The sequence below is a fragment of the Mixophyes fleayi genome, chromosome 1, assembly GCF_038048845.1.
Source record: "Mixophyes fleayi isolate aMixFle1 chromosome 1, aMixFle1.hap1, whole genome shotgun sequence".
NCBI classification, from domain to species: domain Eukaryota; kingdom Metazoa; phylum Chordata; class Amphibia; order Anura; family Limnodynastidae; genus Mixophyes; species Mixophyes fleayi.
Window position 1 is genome coordinate 229,743,219 of NC_134402.1, and position 18,640 is coordinate 229,761,858.

The following is an 18,640-nucleotide window of genomic DNA, read 5'->3' on the forward strand; positions in this document are numbered from 1 at the left end:
AATGGCACAATACTAGATAACATCAGATCCAGTCTTGAAGATTAATCCCTTTATATTTGAGATCTAGTCCTGTTTTCTTTTTAGACTTGGGCCTGATGCTGCGTTGTATGTATGCCAGTTTGCATAGCGTAAATTATTAAATTTACATTACACATGCCCAAAAATAAAAAACATACACATATGCGCCAATGCAGATTTCAAAGTATCTGGCACTTGCAACTCCTTACTACAGGAGAGGTGGAACAGTAAAGGGGCATGTAAACGCAGGGTACAGTTAATCAACTAAGGGTGTTATCAATGACCTGCAGAAACAGACATATACACCTGTTTGGAGGCATTTGCACCTGCTAGGGGGCAGTTGCAAATATACGCTAATGATGTTGACCTCTTTTAAACCAAGCACATACGTATGCTACCAATTTGGTGGAAATATGTTCTGATCAACTCTGCATCAGCCTCCTAATAACTATTCTTGAATTGATTAGGAATTCCTGAATTGATCAGGAATGAGGATATCTACCAGAGATGGATGGTGTGAGTAATATGTCAGTATAGCAGGTGCTGCAATGTTAGAAACTTACCTGCCCCACGTTCCTGCTTCACACTCCTGTTCTGCTGATTCCCCTGCCTCTTTGTACAGGTCAGGACTTCCTGGTTCGGGAGTTCATATGATCGGGGATGGGAGGCAGCATATACAATCTACAGACTATATAAAGCACACTTTGACACTGCAGCTTTGTTAGAGCAACAAGTTATCACTTGGCATCTGGCTTTCCCTGTGTAGCATTGCGCTACATTCTGGTGTTTCCCTGTGTATGATCTATTGGCTTGTTAGACCTCTACTTGTGGACATCCATTCTGCTGCCTGTGCTTCTGTGTATCCGACCCGGCTATCCATACTGACTACTCTGCTGTCTGTGCTCCAGTGTGTAAGAGACTTACCTAACCCTTGCTCCTCTCGATTGCAGCTGCTGCTGTTTTTCCGGGTGCGCGGCTGCGGTCATGTAACCCAGAGGCGGGGAATTTGAATTCCTTTCTCCTATATCTTGCACGCTCTGACACACTACCTGTGTCAGAGCAACAAGTTACAGCTTGGCGTCTGGCCCCCTCTGTGTATCCTGTGCTGCTTTCTGGTGTTCCTCTGTGTATGACCACCGGCTTGTTAGACCACTGCTTCTGTACTACTCTACTGCCTGTGCTTCCAAGTACCCGACCCGGCTATCCAAATTAACTACTCTGTTGCCTGTGCTCCTGTGTATCCAACATGGCTATTCTTACTGACTACTCTGCTGCCTGTGCTCCAGTGTATCCAAGCCAGCTATTCATACTGACTACTCTGCTGGCTGTGCTCCCGTCTATCCGACCCGGCTATCCGTATTGACCATTCCGCTCTCTGGGTATCAGGTATCCGACCCTGCAACTCTTCTGTATGTGGTATCTCTTCAGTGTATCCAACCCGGTGTTCCACTGAGACGTGACGGGATTCTTCTTTATGTGCTGATCTACCTCAGCAAAACAATCCTGCCATACCATACTACTACTATACCGCTACAGAGTCTGCTCTCTGAATCCCTCATCTACAGCCTCTCACCTATTACCTCAGGGGGCTAACCTAAGGGCCGTGACCTGCGCTACTCCAGCAGCAAAACCCATTCTGCCTTGCGGCGATTCTTGGTGAAGACCAGGGGTCCGTTAGACACTGCGCCTTGGGAAGGCCTACGATAACACTGACTAATAGGAGTCTCCAGTGAGAAGTAACACAGTGTATCCGATCCGGCTATCCATACTGACTACTCTGATGTCAGTGCTTCAGTGTATCCTGACCCGGCTATCCATAGTGACCACCCTGCTGTCGGTGATCCAGTGTATCCGACCCAGCGACTCTCCTGTGTGCAGTGTTTCTTCAGTGTATGCAACACGGTGTTCTACTGAATACGACTTAGGATTCTTCTGTGTGTGCTGTACCACTTCAGTTAAAGCCTGCTTTGCCTCAATGTACTACACTACCACTATAGAGTCTGCTCACTCTTTTCCAGGCTTTGTCTCCTACCAACCATCTATCACCTCAGTGGGTTAACCTAAGGGCCACGACCTGCAAACCTTCCTGCCTTGCGGAAGTTCTTGGTGAAGACTGGGGGGTTTGTTAGACTCCGCGCCTTGGGAAGACCAGCGCTAACACTGACCGATAGAAATCTTCTGAGAAGCGTAAGTTTGCTCTGACCCCTATGATGGATGTAGCTTGTAATCGCTCTCTGAAGGATCTCTTGAAGCATCTGAAGGGTCAAGTTGAGGAAGGTCATACCTGAATCTATTAACCTACTGATACTTCCTTGGTTGAGACTTCATTCCCCGAATCTGGAATGACACCGGGTCAAGTCCTGTTTTGGGGACCCTCTTGTCATTCTCATTGCTTGCAAAGAGTGGTATTGCGCCAGGAAGAGGCTTCTCCAACTTCTGAATTGTCTTCTGATATTCCTCCTTAGTACCACTCCTATGCTGATGCAATCTACGACCAGAACGCCTCCAAGCTACCACCACATAGACCCTGGGATTGCACAGTCAAACTACTACCCGACAAGATGCCACTCTGTGGCCAAGTAGCAGTCTGACCCAACCTAAATCACAGGCCATGTCTGCCTAAATAGAAGATAATTTGAGATGAGGTTTCATCAGAATGTCTTCTTCACCTGCCAGCGCCGGATTCTTTTTTGTAAAGAAAAAAGCTTGCTGTCTTCACCCATGCATTGACTATCGGGCACGTAATGCAATCACCATGAAGAATAAATATCCTTTACCTTTGATTTCTGAATTATTTGATAGGATCAAAGGAGTTAATTTATTTACTAAGTTGGACCTCAGAGGGGCGTAAAATTAAATTTGTATCAAGCATGGTAATGAATGGAATACAGCATTTAATATGCATGACGGTCATTTCGAATATCTAGTGATGACCCTGCTGTTTTTCAAAATTTTGCAAATTAAATTTTTTGAGACATTCTTTATCAGTTCATATACTTAGATGACATCCTCATATTCTCTTCCGATATTATTTCTCATCAAGAACATGTCTCCTGCATCTTTGAGAAAAAACAGCTTCCCTATTTTCCAGCAGCCTAATTCCGCTCTTAATTTTTTTTTTGAGGGGGGGGGGGATTGATGCCTCTTCTATCGATGTTGGAGCTATCCTGTCTCAAAAAAAATAAATCTGGGAAACGTTGTCCCTCTGGCTTATTTTTTCGGAAATTGTCGGCAGCTGAGGATAACTATTTAATCGGACACAGGGAACTTATTGCTATTAAACTGGCACAAGAGTGGAGACATCATCTAGAAGGAGTCCAGTTCCCTGTAACCATCTACATGGATCATAAAAACCTCCTGTACCTGCAATCCGCATCATGATTGAACCATCGACAGGCCAGGTGGTCTCTATTTTTCTCTTGTTTTGATATGGTTATTACATTCAGGACTGCTTCCAAGAATAAAAAAGCAGGTGCTCTTTCTTGTTCATTTGACCCTATTGATTATGAAGAATCGGATATTACAGGACCAATTATCAATCCTGATGGCATAATGGCTACCACTTCTACTCTAAAGATCCCTCAGCTGCTTCATGCTTTGCTGATCATTATGGGAACAAGGAGACTAAGGATCTCATACTCTGCAGCTACTGATGGCCTTCCTTACAGTCTGATGTTGCGAAATTTGTCGCAGCAAATTCGCTTTTGCATCTGCTTCCGATTCCAGATTGTCCTTGGAGTCATCTTTCAATGGACTTTATTACCGATTGGCCTTGTTTCAAAGGATGCACCGTGGCGTGGGTCATCACAGATTGTTTCTGTCGAGCTGCCCATTTTGATACTTTAAAGGAAATCTTTTGTCTCAATGGATACCCAAATGTGATTGTATCTGACCGGGAAACTCAATTTGTAGCAAGATTTTGGAGAGCATTTTGTCGTGTATGTGGAATCAAATTAAACTTCTCTTCTGCCTACCATCCCCAAAAAAATGGTCTGACAGAGAGAACCAATCAAGGGCTCGAGAAGTTCTTTGGGTGTTACATCTCAGCAAAACAGGACAACTGGGTTGATCTACTACTCTGGGCAGAATTCGCCCATAATAATCATTGTCATGAGTCAACTGCATTCTCTACTTTTTAGCCCTTCAAGGTTTTTATCCCAAACTTCCTTCGTTCTCTGAGTTACCACCCATCTGAGTTCCTTCTGTAGATTCTCTTCTGCAGAATTTTTCTTCTTGGCGGGCCCAAATCTAGTAGAGATTATTTCAGACCTCCACCTCCAGCAAAAAGTAATTTTATAAGAAGAGAAGACCTGCTCCTCTGCTATCTCCAGGGGATAATGTTTGGTTATCCACCCGTAATCTTCGCTTGCAGTTTCCTTCCAGGAAAGTTGCTCCTCGATTTATTGTCCCTTTAAAATCATGGATGTCCTCAAACTGATGGCGTTTAGATTGGAATTACCTCCCTCTTTGAGAATACCTAATGTTTTTCACGACTCCCTTCTAAAGCTACTTGTCATTCACAAGTTCTCTTGTCCCAAATAGTCTTCTTCGGCTGTTTCCGTACAGGATCAAGAATATGAGGTCAAGGAAATCTTAAACTTAAGTGTTTCCAGAGGTACCCTCCAATTTTTAGTCGACTGGAAAGGGTATGGCCCCGAGGGACATTCTTGAATCCCTGCTAGAGATCTCCATGCTCCAGATATACTAAACAAATTCTGTAAAAAATTTGCTGGTCTGTGCTACTGTGTATCCATCCCTGCTATCCATACGGACTACTCTGCATTTGATGCTCCAGTGTATCCAACCCAGCGACTCTCCTGTATGCGGTGTTTCTTCAGTGTATCCGACCCGGTGTTCCCTTGTCTACGGCTTAGGATTCTTCTGTGTGTGCTGTACCACTTCAGCTAACTAAATCCTGCTTTGCCTCCCTGTACTACACTACTACTACAGAGTCTGCTCTCCTTTGTGCAGGCTTGGTCTCTTACCAACTGTTTATCACCTATCTTGTCAGAGGGCTAACCTAAGGGCCGTGACCTGCAGACCTCTGGCAGCAAAATCCATACCGCCTTGCAGCGGTTCTCTGTGCCTTGGGAAGGCCAGTTCTAACAATGACCGATAGAAATCTCCTGAGAAGTGTAACATGCAAAGGGTAAACATAAAATCAAATAACATGGTCTTAGTTTTTTTCAGCCTGTGACAAATCAGAGACTGCAAGCTTTAAGAGTAAGTCTATACTTGCTGCTCTGTGCTAGGCCAATTTTTGAAGCCCCTATTCTACAACAGACAGATATACACCTGACAAATGGTAAATTAAGTGCTTCTATCACTTACAACTTATGACTACAAAACTACACTTTGAGTCCCACGCTTCCTTGAACAAAAGGGAAAAGATATTTATTTTAAGGTGTTAGTCATGTGGCTCTTTCAGATGATTCTGAGTTCAGTGAAAATATCAAACAAGGAGTTTATAAAAGGGAACTAGGCAAAAACAAAAAGTTATAATATAGATTGTCTGGTCAATACAGCATGTGTAAATTTATATTACATATTATTGATATGAGTTATGTAACTATGCTGTGTGCATAAATGTTCTTTGCATGTTCTCATTTCTAATTTCCTATCTTCAGGGTGTGTTCTCGGGTCTTGCTGTGGGCTTTAGTCTGTCTGTCTGGGTAGCTGTTGGAGGTACCCTTTATCCACCATCCCCAGAAATAATGGGAGTTCTGCCCACCTATGCAGAACACTGTCCTCTTTATAACTCTAGCCAAGGGATCATCTATGGTTCAGTATCACCAAGAAACATTACAACTACTCTACACAGGTGAGAGATGTATTAAAGGTTCACACAGTATGAAGGAACCTATGTAAATCTTCCCCATACATAAAAGACAAACATGGGTAAGAGAGGTCTATGCATTTAAAAACATTCAGAAGATGTTTTTACTATACCATAGATAATTGATAGTATGCTTTCATAAAAGGAAAGGTAAATTGTAAAATAAAAGTATTTTCATCACAAATCATACTCAAACCACTTGATAATCTGCTATTGAATCCAAAAACATTACAGGGTATATTTACTAAAGTGGAAAAAGTGGAGGTGTTGCCTATAGCAACCAATCAGATTTTAGTTATCATTTGTTTAGTGCATTCTACAAAATGACAGCCAGAATCTGATTGTTTGCTATATTGTTTGCTATTCAAACCCGTAGTTTAGTAAATATACCCCTAAATCTGATAGCTGTAATAATAGGTATAAATATCTTAGCACTTTGTAGATCTTTGGTTATAATTTGACCTAAATATATTTTATTAAGCAAGTCCAATAAACTCAATGCTGGCCACACACAAAATCAGTTTGTCATTTGTGCAATATGGCTTTGACATACAATTGAGGCTCACGCTCTACAATCACTGTTTTTTTTTTTAAATGAACTTTTTTAATCATCATCACTTATTTGTTAGGTGCTACAAAACTTTGCAGAGCGAGTCAGTATAACAAATCATACAAAAAAACAATTCATGCATAAAAACAGAACAACAATTAGACCCTTCATCCACAAATTAGATTTGGCTTTAGAAAAACCTTAAAGCAAAACAGGAAGTGGTGCTTAATGTATTGCCTACTTTTTTATAGTAACATGTCTGATTCTGGATTAATTAAATTAAACTGTCTATGGTTTGTAGAAGTGGGTGTAAACAAACCTAAGCACTTTTTACTGCAGTCTGAAGATGGCACAATGTAAGCTCAAGGATAAATCACATGTATGTTGTGTCATTATTAATAGATTTCGGATTTATGCACATGGCCTGCAAAAGTCTGTTCACTGACCTACACTGCTATAAAATAAGTCAATGTATAAATAATCACAGATAATCACACAAATATCAGATTCACTAATCCAGCTGCAGAAATAGACAGTGTTGGTTAAGTTTTTTTTTTCTCCTGCACAGGACTAGCATTGCTGATGAATTCTACTCTTTGTCCTACCTGTATTATGGTGCCTTAGGAACCCTTAGTACAATTATAAGTGGAGCTGTCATCAGCCAGCTGACAGGTAACACAACTTTTAACTTAGATAGAAGGGGTTATCCACTCAAGTTAAAGAAAAAAATAATCTCTTCCCTGTGATGCAGGTCCTACAAAAAGAGAAACATTAGCGCCTGGCTTGCTTTGGTGGGACACAATAAAAGGATCCTGTTTGAAATCAATGGAGGAGAAAGCTGATGCTGAGAAGGTTTGTGATTAAGATGATAGATTTATTAATTTGACATAAAACTTACCAAAACAAAAACAATTAACAACCTGCTGGCAAGGGGTTGCATAACTAGAGAGAAAGGGTAGGAATTTATTAATTTATTTTTGTCTGTTTTATAAATGAACTGGAAAAGTGAATATAATTATGGAAGTGAAAAGTTAAATAGGCTTGCTATGTTATTGTTGTCCTAGGATAAGGCCTTATCCACATAACCAGTATTATGTCTGTCTCCCCTCACTATACTGCATTATCTATATAAACATCCATTCATCAAGTCTTTTACCTTACAAAGATAATCAAACATGCAATACATAAATGCATACATACAATACAGATAATACATTATAGATTTAACAGACATGATGTTAAAACTTATAATATCCAATTCTGTTATATATATATATGTATCAGTGTATATGCTGTAAGACAGAAATGTATATGAGTGTGTGGCTCTTTTGTGTAGTGTGTGTTTAGATGTAACAAGAAAAAGAGAAAGAATGTGTTTTAAGCAAGCTCATGTTTGTGTTTAAATAGGAAGAATATGTGTTTTAAATGAGAAAGAGACAGAAAGTAAGATTGCAAGCATCGTCATCATTTATTTATATAGCGCCAACATATTCCATAGCGCTTTACAATTGGGGACAAACATAGTAAACTAATAAACAAACTGGGTAAAACAGACAAAGAGGTGAGAAGGCCCTGCTCGCAAGCTTACAATCTATTACAAGGGACAATGGGAGTTTGACACATGAGGTTAAGTCTACATTTGCAGTCGGCCCAGCCAGACTGCAAAGGTAAAAGTGACTCAAAAGCTGAATGATCCTGTCACACAACAATGTTGGTCAAGGGGTAGTTGTATAACAAGTGGTAATAGGGTAGTGTAGTGAGGTTAAGCACATGTTTGTGTGTGTTTAAATGTGTAAAGAGAAATGTGTTTAAGCAAGCACATGTTTATGTGTGTTTAAATGTGTAGAAAAATGTGTTTAAGCAAGCACGTTTATGTGTGTAAATAGAAATGTGTTTAAGCAAGCACATGTTTATGTGTGTTTGAATTGGATTTGTACAAACAGGATGTGTTTAAAGATAAATGTCTGGCGTGTGTAAAATAGAAACATGTGTTCAGACCAAAGGATAATACAGAACAAGCATAGAGAGAGAGGGAGATGAGGGAAGGAACCTTATAAACCTTTACCCAGGATTCATTGCTTCAGGTAGGGGTTGTTAGCTTTACTACACCTCCCACAATTGGAAACTGCCTGAAATGATGACTCACTGCTCTGTGTTTCTTAGCTGTGACTTCCTGTCCTGTGAGCACATGTTTTCTTTTGTTTGCAATGCTCTCTGCCAAATGCCACATGTGAGACAATTTCTTTGTTTGAAATGCTCTGGCTTTCAGGCAGTTCATATTTTAATCTGCGCAAAAGTTTGGCGCATATAAACAGCAGTGGAATGCTAGTGGCCATTATGAGTGGCTCAAGCTCCGTCATCATCGGGGATATAGGAGCTCCTTCACAACAGTCAATGCAGAAAACACTTATAAGCTTCAGAGGTGAATTTTGTAATCAGTCAGAAGCGACTTTTGCTATTGCTGGTTACCATTAATGTGTATTTGCATTATCCCGTAGGCTGGTGCAAATAATATGGTTGTAAAAGGCAAACACACCCTTACTGTACTCGGCTTATGTTACAATGCCCCCGCACCCATCACGCCTCTTTAGGTGTAAGCAGGAGCTAGTGTGGATTCATGCCACTCTGCACAGGAGTGGGTACTTTTTTTGTTGGACTTTGTGTGAATCCTCCACTAATATCAGTTTTTGGTGGAATTCTTTGTTGATGCAAAAATAAGATAAACATGAACCAGCGATGTATATTCTCAGGCCCTAGTGTAAATGGAATGAAACAAAAACACTTATGGTCAGAAACAGATACTAAAATGTTAAGTTAAAATGCAGGGGCACTGCCCACGAGGGGAATCAGTACATCCCGAGATTAACGCTACAAATGGGTATTTAGCTCTGCATCAGGCCCATAGAGTTCATTGATCTTTATAGAATAACGGACTGACTATGCACAAAGTCCTGTTAGAGTGGCTTATGTCAGAACAGGAATGGTGAAAAGAAGAAAATTCCCTACTCTCACATGTCCCTGCTATGACATCCACTTCAGTGAAGTGCATTTGTTAGTCTGTTATTCCAAAGAGACCAATGATGTCTATATGTGTATCTGCCTCACCACTGCTCTCTTCTTATAAACCAAAACAGAGGAAATCGGCAAGTGCAAGTGTCCTTAGACAGAATAAAGCCTTGTAACAGTTGGATTAGACTGCCTGGATTCATGGAGATTTGCATGAAGTTATATGAATAAATGTCTTGCTACAGTTGTGTCTGAGTTTTCCATTTTAAAAAAAAACAAAAGCTGAACTATGGTCTTATTCTGCAGATCAAAAAAGAAAATGAACAAGAAATAAAGTACCAAGCGATGATGGTTTTTGCTTGTTTCCAGCCATAAAAAATAATAGTAATTTGTAAATAACAGTTGATAATTTATGGCTGCCATTTTTTATAAGGAAGCAAACAACATACAGTATATGGCTTGAATGTTGATTGTGTCACACATCAATCAATAACCATGTGCCTCCTTTTGCAGTCAGTGTAGGAGTAGCATGGTGACTGAATGCTAGTGGGAGGATGCTTGCAGGCACAGTTTAGATCATATCACCAAGACCCAGTGACGTGCTCAGATACTGCTGAACTATGCTGAATAAGGATTGGAAAATTAGGTTAGACATAGTAGGGACTAGCACAAAATGACCAGAAGCTAGTAAAGAAATTGCTCTGAGAGGCTGGGACTGAGAGGAACAGTTGGGACCAAAAGATAGAGGAGCATGAAGACAGACAAGACTAATGTAGGCGAGTAGAAAACCAGATGCGCAAACAGGTCAAAGTCGGGAAGCTGAAGCAGATAGACTCAAAGAACAAAAGCAAACCAATAAAACAACATAAATAAGAAAAACAACTAGATCTACACAAACTCCCTCTTACTGATAATCATCCACCCTTTCCTTTCCTTCTATCTTCAGGAATCCAGATGCTGTTGTTTAACTTTGTGTCTTAGTAGAATGGTCGGCTATTAATAATAAAAACAGTAATAACTTGAAAAGAAAATCAGTTTCTGAACTAAAATACAATAATGTGACAATGATGTTATAAGAAATCTGTAGCAGACAAAAGTTTTCTCGAAGTACTCAACAGGTGGAAAATGATGAAAAAACAATAACATTACAAAAGCATACTGTATAGGGCTTAACTGAAGCTTTCAGATGTTTATATGTTGGGTATATTCATGTATTTGAAGTGTTGAGTTGAAAATGCATGACTGACTGATATACTATAACTCTAGGATTCTCAGGCAGTAGACAAGATCAACATTCACTGTTCTACATTTCAACTTAACCCCAAATTCTTGAAATCTGAGAATAATGACTTCATGCTGAATCCAGATCCCACCTGTTACCTGGAGAAGGAGAGGAAGAGTGTTGCAGAGAATCCATGCACTACTTTTTGGACTAGAGACAAAGTTAACAAAGAGTCTTACATATAGATTATCCTGAAAGTGCGGACATAGAAGCTACCAAATATACAAAGCGGACAAGAGATATTCTAGACTAGTGGTATATAATGTAGATACCAGCTGTATTTTCTAAATCCACATCAAGCCTATGTAAACTTATACATTCTCTACATGTTGAGTTAAAATTGAACTAGTAGGGCAGAGCCCCACCTCCTAGCCAGAGCCCATCCTCCACTCCTCTTACAGCCCTAGCTGAAAGCCGGGGGGAATTGATGGACCAATCACAAACTGCAATCAGACACCCCCCTCCCAGTCATCATTTTAAAAAACTGGCTGTATGTAGGAGCTCCCAGGGCTCCAGCTAGGTGTGTGGAAACTCTGTACTATCCCTTTTATTAGGTGGTAGTGCAGCTTTGAATTTTCTGATTTGTTTTTGCAAATCTTTACAGCATTTTAACAGTTAATGGGAAACTTTAGAATACATAAAAGGGAAAAATACATCCTGTTTTGCATAAATTGTTAAACGTGTTTTTTATTTTAGAGTGTATGTATGCACATTGGTGTTTTTTTGCTATATTCAAGAATCAATTTTAATAGCACGTAATTATTACATTTCATCTGAGTTTTTATTGCCTTTCTTTGCTCCCTGTCCATTATTTATGTTAACTTATGTTTTTATTCCCTACGTCCCTGGTTGTATGTACTTTTTTTTCAGTGAACTGTCTGTAATCCCTTCATTTGCACTATACTTTATCCCAATTTGTCTTTCTGTTATCTTGTTCAAGTAAGTTTCACATGCTGTGTTTCTCTCCAGCCTAACTTTTGTCCGACACCCTGTTAAGTTCCAGGTGTCTTGTTTGGTAAAATCCTCATGAAGTGATACTGGGCTTATGAGCTGAAGGCTGGTTCTGTATTTGTGTTTTGTGTTAGACAGTCAATGTTTTTGACTTTTATCTATTCTTATTACTACCAAAGACAGTTTTTCCAGTGATATTTTGTTACTTACAATGTTTGTTCTTCCTACCCAATGGTTCCATTAATTCCTCTGTTGATTATAAGTTTTACTAGCCCTAGTTCCAAATCATCTTTGGTTTAATCACTACAGACACATTTTGGACAAATTTCTTAAGCTGCAAAACTGCAAGCCCATAATACAAATTCTGTTTTTAAAAAGAAGACACGTTTGTAGGTGCAATTTTACTAATGTAATGTAAACCTAAAAATATATATAACTGACATTTGAATTAAAGTCTGTCCTGATGTCACCTTACTGTGATTACTTTTTAAGACCTCAATGAAACATTAATAAGCAGTATTTGTAGCTGAAAAGTATATGCATATGTATATGCATGAAATCCGGCAAATGGTCTTCCAAAGTGTTTGCATGTAAGCACTCTCTAAGACCAAAAGTGGGAGTACTTATATTTGTCTGCACAATACATATGCTTAATAAATTATCTATGCAGAGTAACATTGTAATTATTAACCAATATATTTAATCTTTATTCATTATTTGTATTCATAATCTGTATTCATATTCATTCTGTGTGCGCTTGTCAGGTACTCTCACAGTGGTTCTGATAGATGTGTGTACATATCCTTAAAAAGATAACTTTTTAGTTTTGGGTAGAGTTCGGTGAACTAAAATATTAAATGAACACTTATTTACCTTCTACACTCTTTTCGTCATATATGTCAGATATATAGGGCAGATATGGTGTTGGGCAGCAAAAAGTAAGTGAAAAAAAAAAAGGGTTTTTTTTATCTGGATTTCACCTAAATCTATTTTTTCAGATTTGGGTGGAATCAGGGATGTTATAAGCAGCGCCTTTCCCCCTTCTCAGATGCTACCATACTCTTCTTTGGATGCTACCTGCCCCTGACATCTTCTTACATTTGGGGGGGATCCTATGTCACACTGGGAGTGTGAGGCTGGGATGTGACATCATGGCCCAGCACCACACTTACAGTCCATTATCGCCAGCAGCTTCTTTACTGTGAAGCTCCCAACTGCTGCTACTTTATGTCAGTGGCTAGCACTTAGTGTGGGGGCACCGCCAGAAAATTACATTATGTCACTCATAAACCACTCGATTCTGGCACCATTGGCCGTGTGGAGTTTTTTAAAATTATTGATGCGTATAACTTGATGTTCGACCACTAATCAAAACACAGACACTACTCTTTGATAACCTCTACAGACTACATAATTACACTTCTTTGTGGCATCTGCCCTCAACATATATTATATATATGTAGATATATGGAACTTCCCATAAAAATCTTCTTCAACACCAGTGGGTTAAATTTATGCAGCTTTCTTTGGAACTATGTGACATAAAAATGCAATGGGGGAATCTACAAAAGATCAATTTCGCCACCGATTTTAAATGGATCAAAATCACTAAAAATTACCTCCCCCCAAACAAATACAAGTTCTAATCTGGAAAACAGAGATTTTCTTTTAGACTCATGCAGTTTGTATAAATTTCAATTGATTTTAAAAAATTGATTACACCAAAGATGTTTTAAAAATCTCTCAGCTTTTCTAGTTACTTGCAATGGTCCATTCATTTCAGTGTTAGTTTAGTGCATGCACTACATGCAGAATCCCCTCTAAAATCAATGGATCCATTGAAATAAATTGTAAAACCTCCAGTAATAAATAAAAAAACAGGAAGCACATCCCCAACCAAATACTCAACCAGCCCCAACGGCTTGGTTTCCACTACAAAAAGGAGACTACGAGCATGAGCTTCCTTCAAACCAGCTTCAGGCTCGTGCACCTATTGGTGGGGGGCATGCTGTTTTGCAGCCTTCCCCCTCTCTCCAGAGAGACTATTTTTGGAGATGGGTTTGAATGTTGATTATATATCCATTATATAAGTATTGCTGGATAAGTTATCTTCTCATTTATTAGTGACAAAAGGCTATTATAATAAATGTTCCATAGAAGAGGGTTATTTTTGTAGGAATTTATATACCCTCTTCTAGCCTTTCCATTTTACCGTGTTCTATTTAATCGCTACTAGGGAATATTTTATAAAGTAATATCTTTTCTTCAAAATTTAGAGATGTATAGTAGTCCAAATACCATGGGAGCACAGCCCTATATAAATGTATAGTTTACTAATTAAAAATAAAATAATAGAATGTACAATCTGCAGTAGGGAGATATGTTTAGCTGTCATTTATTTTTAATATAATAATCACAGTGATGATTGGCTGGTAATATAAGAGTAGGGGAGAATCTACTAAAGGTCGATTTGCAGAACTAGTGAGAATAAATGCTTCTTGTTTCAGTGATTCACAGGTCACTTTGCTAATCTTGAAATCTATTAAAAGGGGAATCGAGCTATACATCACCTGTTATCCAACCATCCCAAACTGCAATCACTGGTTTCTCAGGAAAATATAAAATACTGTGAAAGGGAGTGAAGGGGATGATGTAGTTATTTCATATCCATTATCTGATTTGTTTTGTGAAATTATCAATCAACAACAGGTTGGATGGTCTGCAACTTCCAATGGTGAGGTACTGTAGATAAAATTCCAGCGGCATGCACATTCACAAAGAAAAGTATGAGCCATATATAGTGAGGATTCATCACAATACTGACTACTGATGACAGGTAGAAGTGTCAACACTGACATCTGCAACATTGCCACCTTACACAATAAAAGCATGCAGCCTTTATAAAGCCCTCACTCTTTCCAAGCTTTACATGAACAAAGTTTGGATTTATGTTTTCTTGCTTGTGCTTCAAAATCTTGTTTGTTTGCTTCTCCATAAACATCAGTTTTGCCACCTCACAATTGTACCTTCTCCAACCCATCAACTTCATTTTCAACCCCTTACTTTTCTACCATATCTATTCCAAAAACTTAATCTTTGTCTCTCAATACCCCATCCTCTCAGAACAAAGCTGGAGTTGGAGTGTCTCTGAAAGCTTCCTCAGCCAAGTGGTTCTCTCCTGGTAACAGCCAGCACCTTGTGCTTGTGCCCAACTACGGACCACACTGGGAAAGATTATCAACAACATTCAGAGATACATGAAATGGAGATTGGCCTGTGTGGCTGATGCACCCTATGATTTATTTGCCAACTCAATCACCTGATGACAGAATATCAGATCTGTCTTGAAACAACAAATGTCAGCCTCCATTCTTGATCAGGAGCCTAAAATTACTGCAACGTTTGTTTTATGATGGCAAGCACGAAAGGATTCCTAGCTCAGATTTGCCTGCCATTCGAGTAGCATCGTTTTTCACAGAGATAAAAGTGGGACATCATCATCATCATTTATTTATATAGCGCCAGAAAATTCCGTAGCGCTTTACAATTGGGAACAAACATTAATAATGTTAGGAACCCCTCTAGCCGGTACAACACAACCCGGAGTCTGCTCTGCCAGTCTGGTGTTCACTGGAGCCCCTAGTGGTGGGGACAGACTTGGCCGCAGACTAGCAGAGGGTCGTGAGGTGCGTACCGGCTGGGAAGAACCCAGGAAAGCGGAGTGAAGTCCAGGCAAGGGTCGAGGGCCTACAGCAGACAGGGAATCCAATAAACAAGCCAAGGTCAAGGGTCACGAGCAAACAGGAAAGTCGGTAAACACGCCAGAAGTTGGGGTCACAAACACAGGCAGGGTCCAAATCCAGGCAAGGGGTCATACACAGGCAATCCAACAAAATATCCAAAGGACAGGAACAAGGAGCAGAGCAGGTCAGCAGAACTGATCACAGAGAGCTATAACCGGCAGTGAGGTTGCAGACCTCACTGCCTTAAATACACAGGTGGACCAATCAGAGCCTAGCTCTGCAATTACTCCCAGGAGACAGTTAATTAATAAATTAAAGCTTAATAGCCGCCAGGCTGTCCCCTGTTGCCGGGACGCGGCGCTACACTGCAGGGCATCCGACCGTTGCCTCAGCATGGTGACGGCCGGGGAGCACAGGAAGCGAGCCGCCGCGGGTGGTGACAGTACCCCCCTCTTGAGGAGGGGTTAAGGAACCCTGACACCCAGGTTTCTTAGGAAATTTTTTGAAAAATTCCTTCAGATGTTTTGAAGCATGAAGTCGTCTTCGCGGGACCTAGGACCACTCCTCTAAACTGCGATTCCTCCACTGTACTAGGAAATGCACCTGACCCTGCACTCTTTTAGAGTCGAGAATCTTCTGAATGATGTATTTTTGTGGTTTGTTCGTATTCCGCACGGGCAAACTCGAAGGCTGGGATTGATTTGGGTATAGCACAGGCTTAAGCAGAGAGCAATGGAACGTGTTGGGTATCTTCAACGAAGCAGGAATTTTCAATCTGAAGGCTACAGAATTAATCTGTTTGATAATGAGGACGGGACCAATGAATTTAGGCCCCAGTTTCTTGCAAGGCTGCCTGAGCTTAATATTTTGCATAGAAAGCCACACTTTCTGGCCCACTTTGAAGGAGCAGGTGGTACAGTGGCGATCCAAATTTTTTTTTTGCAGAAAATGAGGCCCGTCTTAAAGAGGATTGCACTTTTTTCCAGATGACCTTGAGATCAGCGGCTGTGGAACGAATCTCCGGGATACCAGCAGATTTGAGGTAATATAAAGAATTGGACCTGGGATGAAAACCAAAATTACAGTAGAACGGGGAGGTTTGAGTAGATGAATGAGATGAGTTATTGTAGGCAAACTGCGCCTAGGGTAACAAGGAGGACCAGTTGTCATGAAATTCTGAAGTATAACACTGTAAGAACTGTTCTAAGGACTGGTTAACCCTTTCAGTTTGCCCATTAGACTGAGGGTGGTATGCAGACGACAGACTAATCTTGATTCCGAGAAGGGTACAAAAGGATTTCCAGAATTGTGCTATGAACTGGGAACCACGATCGGAAACGATATCAGTAGGGAGTCAATGGAGACGGAAAATATGTTGGATGAACAGGACGGCCAAATCACGAGTGGTAGGAAGCCTGGTTTGCGGTATGAAGTGTGACATTTTGCTACCACGACCCAAATGGTATTGTGTCCCGCAGAGGGTGGCAGATCGACTATAAAGTCCATGGACATGTGTGTCCAAGGTTTTGCAGGAATGGTCAATGGGACCAACTGGCCTACTGGATGAGTCCTGGGGATTTTATTCCTGGCACAAACCTCGCAAGAGAGGACATGACTTTTGACGTCAGCAGACAATGATGGCCACCATACAGTGCGGGAGAGGATTTCCAATGTTTTATAAATTCCAGGATGTCCAACAGTCTGACTATCATGTGCTTCAGCAAGGACCACTTTCCTTAAATGAACTGGGACAAATAAGCATCCTACCGGAGTATTATCAGGAGCTAATCTTTGAAACCTTTGAAGCGTGATGCACAGGTCTTGGGTTAACCCAGCATAGACTGTGGAAGAGGGAATGATAGGCTCTGGATCTGTAACTGGAACATGATGTGCCAAGAAGCTTCTAGACAGAGCATCTGCTCGGACATTTTTAGAACCTGGTCGGTAGGTGATCACAAAATTAAAATGGGTGAAGAATAGCGACCAATGGGCCTGTCTGGGATTTAGGCGTTTGGCCGACTGTATGTATTGTAGGTTTTTGTGATCCGTTATAACAGAAATTAGATGTGTAGCGCCTTCGAGCCAATGTCGCCACTCCTCAAAGGCCCATTTAATCGCCAACAGTTGGCAGTTGCCCACGTCATAGTTGGCTTCTGCTGAAGAGAACTTACGGGAAAAGTAGGCACACGGATGCAAGTGATGAGTATGAGGGTCCTTTTGAGATAAGATGGCACCAGCACCGACGTCGGAGGCATCGACTTCAAGAACGAAAGGACTATATTAGATTTAGTGTAGTCAAGATGAGCATAAACTAATGGTGTGATATAACTTTATGTTTCGGAACAGGTTGTAACAATGTTCTCTCCAATGGGTTATCCCAATCATGTGGAGATAATTAGCACCACTGAGTGTATTCACATAACTCTTCAAATCAATAGAAGTTTAAAACCACATTTGGATGAATAAACACCTTGCACAAAATAAACAATTACAAACATATATAATGGAAAGAATACTTCTATTCAAATGACGAGATCCATATGTCACAATATTGTGATCCTTCCCTTCGTGTTATTTTGAAGTGATGTATTGCATGTGAAAAAATAAACATATAACAGTGTGACTGTCACGGGCACTAGGAGTCTTTGCCCAGGATATCACCAGATGTAGTCTTACCAGAGTAGTGTATGCACGCAGTGGTCTTCTGGTAGCAGGGTGACTAGCGGAACAGGAGAATCAGCAGATGGTGAGAGGATGCTCGAGGAAAGTCTATGACTAGCAGTAACAGGTTATGAGTTAAACAATATGAACACGAGGATCTTGATGGACGTGAAGACGTGAGGAAAGTCAGTGGTCTGCGTACAGCAAGTTGTACCACTGCTATAGTGAGAGGAATGTCCAGGGATAGATAGGAGGTAGTGAAGTCAGTGGTCTGCGTACAGCAAGTTGTACCACTGCTTGTAGTGATGGGGCAGGTTCCAGGTGCAAGTAGGTAACGGGGAAGTCAGTGGTCTGCGTATAGCAAGTTGTACCACTGCGTATAGTGAGGAAACTTGTAACTGGTGCCAATAGGAAACAGGGAGTCAGTGGTCTGCGTTCAGCAAGTTGTACCACTGCATATATAGGTGAGGATAGGCACTAGGGTAGATGAATGGAGCATCAAAGGTAACACGGAGAGCACAAGGAACTTGATTCCAATGGTATATATAATACAATAGCAAATGACTAGCGCTGCTTGGAGATACAAAGTCATT

General features: G+C 40.5%; 1 protein-coding gene across 1 annotated transcript in view; it reads left to right on the forward strand.

Annotated features, from left to right (window-relative positions):
* Window positions 1-11,641, forward strand: part of SLC5A5 (solute carrier family 5 member 5) — a 31,807-nt gene extending 20,166 nt beyond the window's left edge. The window contains exons 12-15 of the mRNA XM_075190750.1: window positions 5,646-5,839; window positions 6,973-7,076; window positions 7,156-7,256; window positions 10,677-11,641. Of these exons, the coding sequence (XP_075046851.1) occupies window positions 5,646-5,839; window positions 6,973-7,076; window positions 7,156-7,256; window positions 10,677-10,877 (600 nt within the window). The 3' untranslated portion in view covers window positions 10,878-11,641. The remainder of the gene's footprint in view (window positions 1-5,645; window positions 5,840-6,972; window positions 7,077-7,155; window positions 7,257-10,676) is intronic.
* The last annotated feature ends 6,999 nt before the right edge of the window (window positions 11,642-18,640 follow it).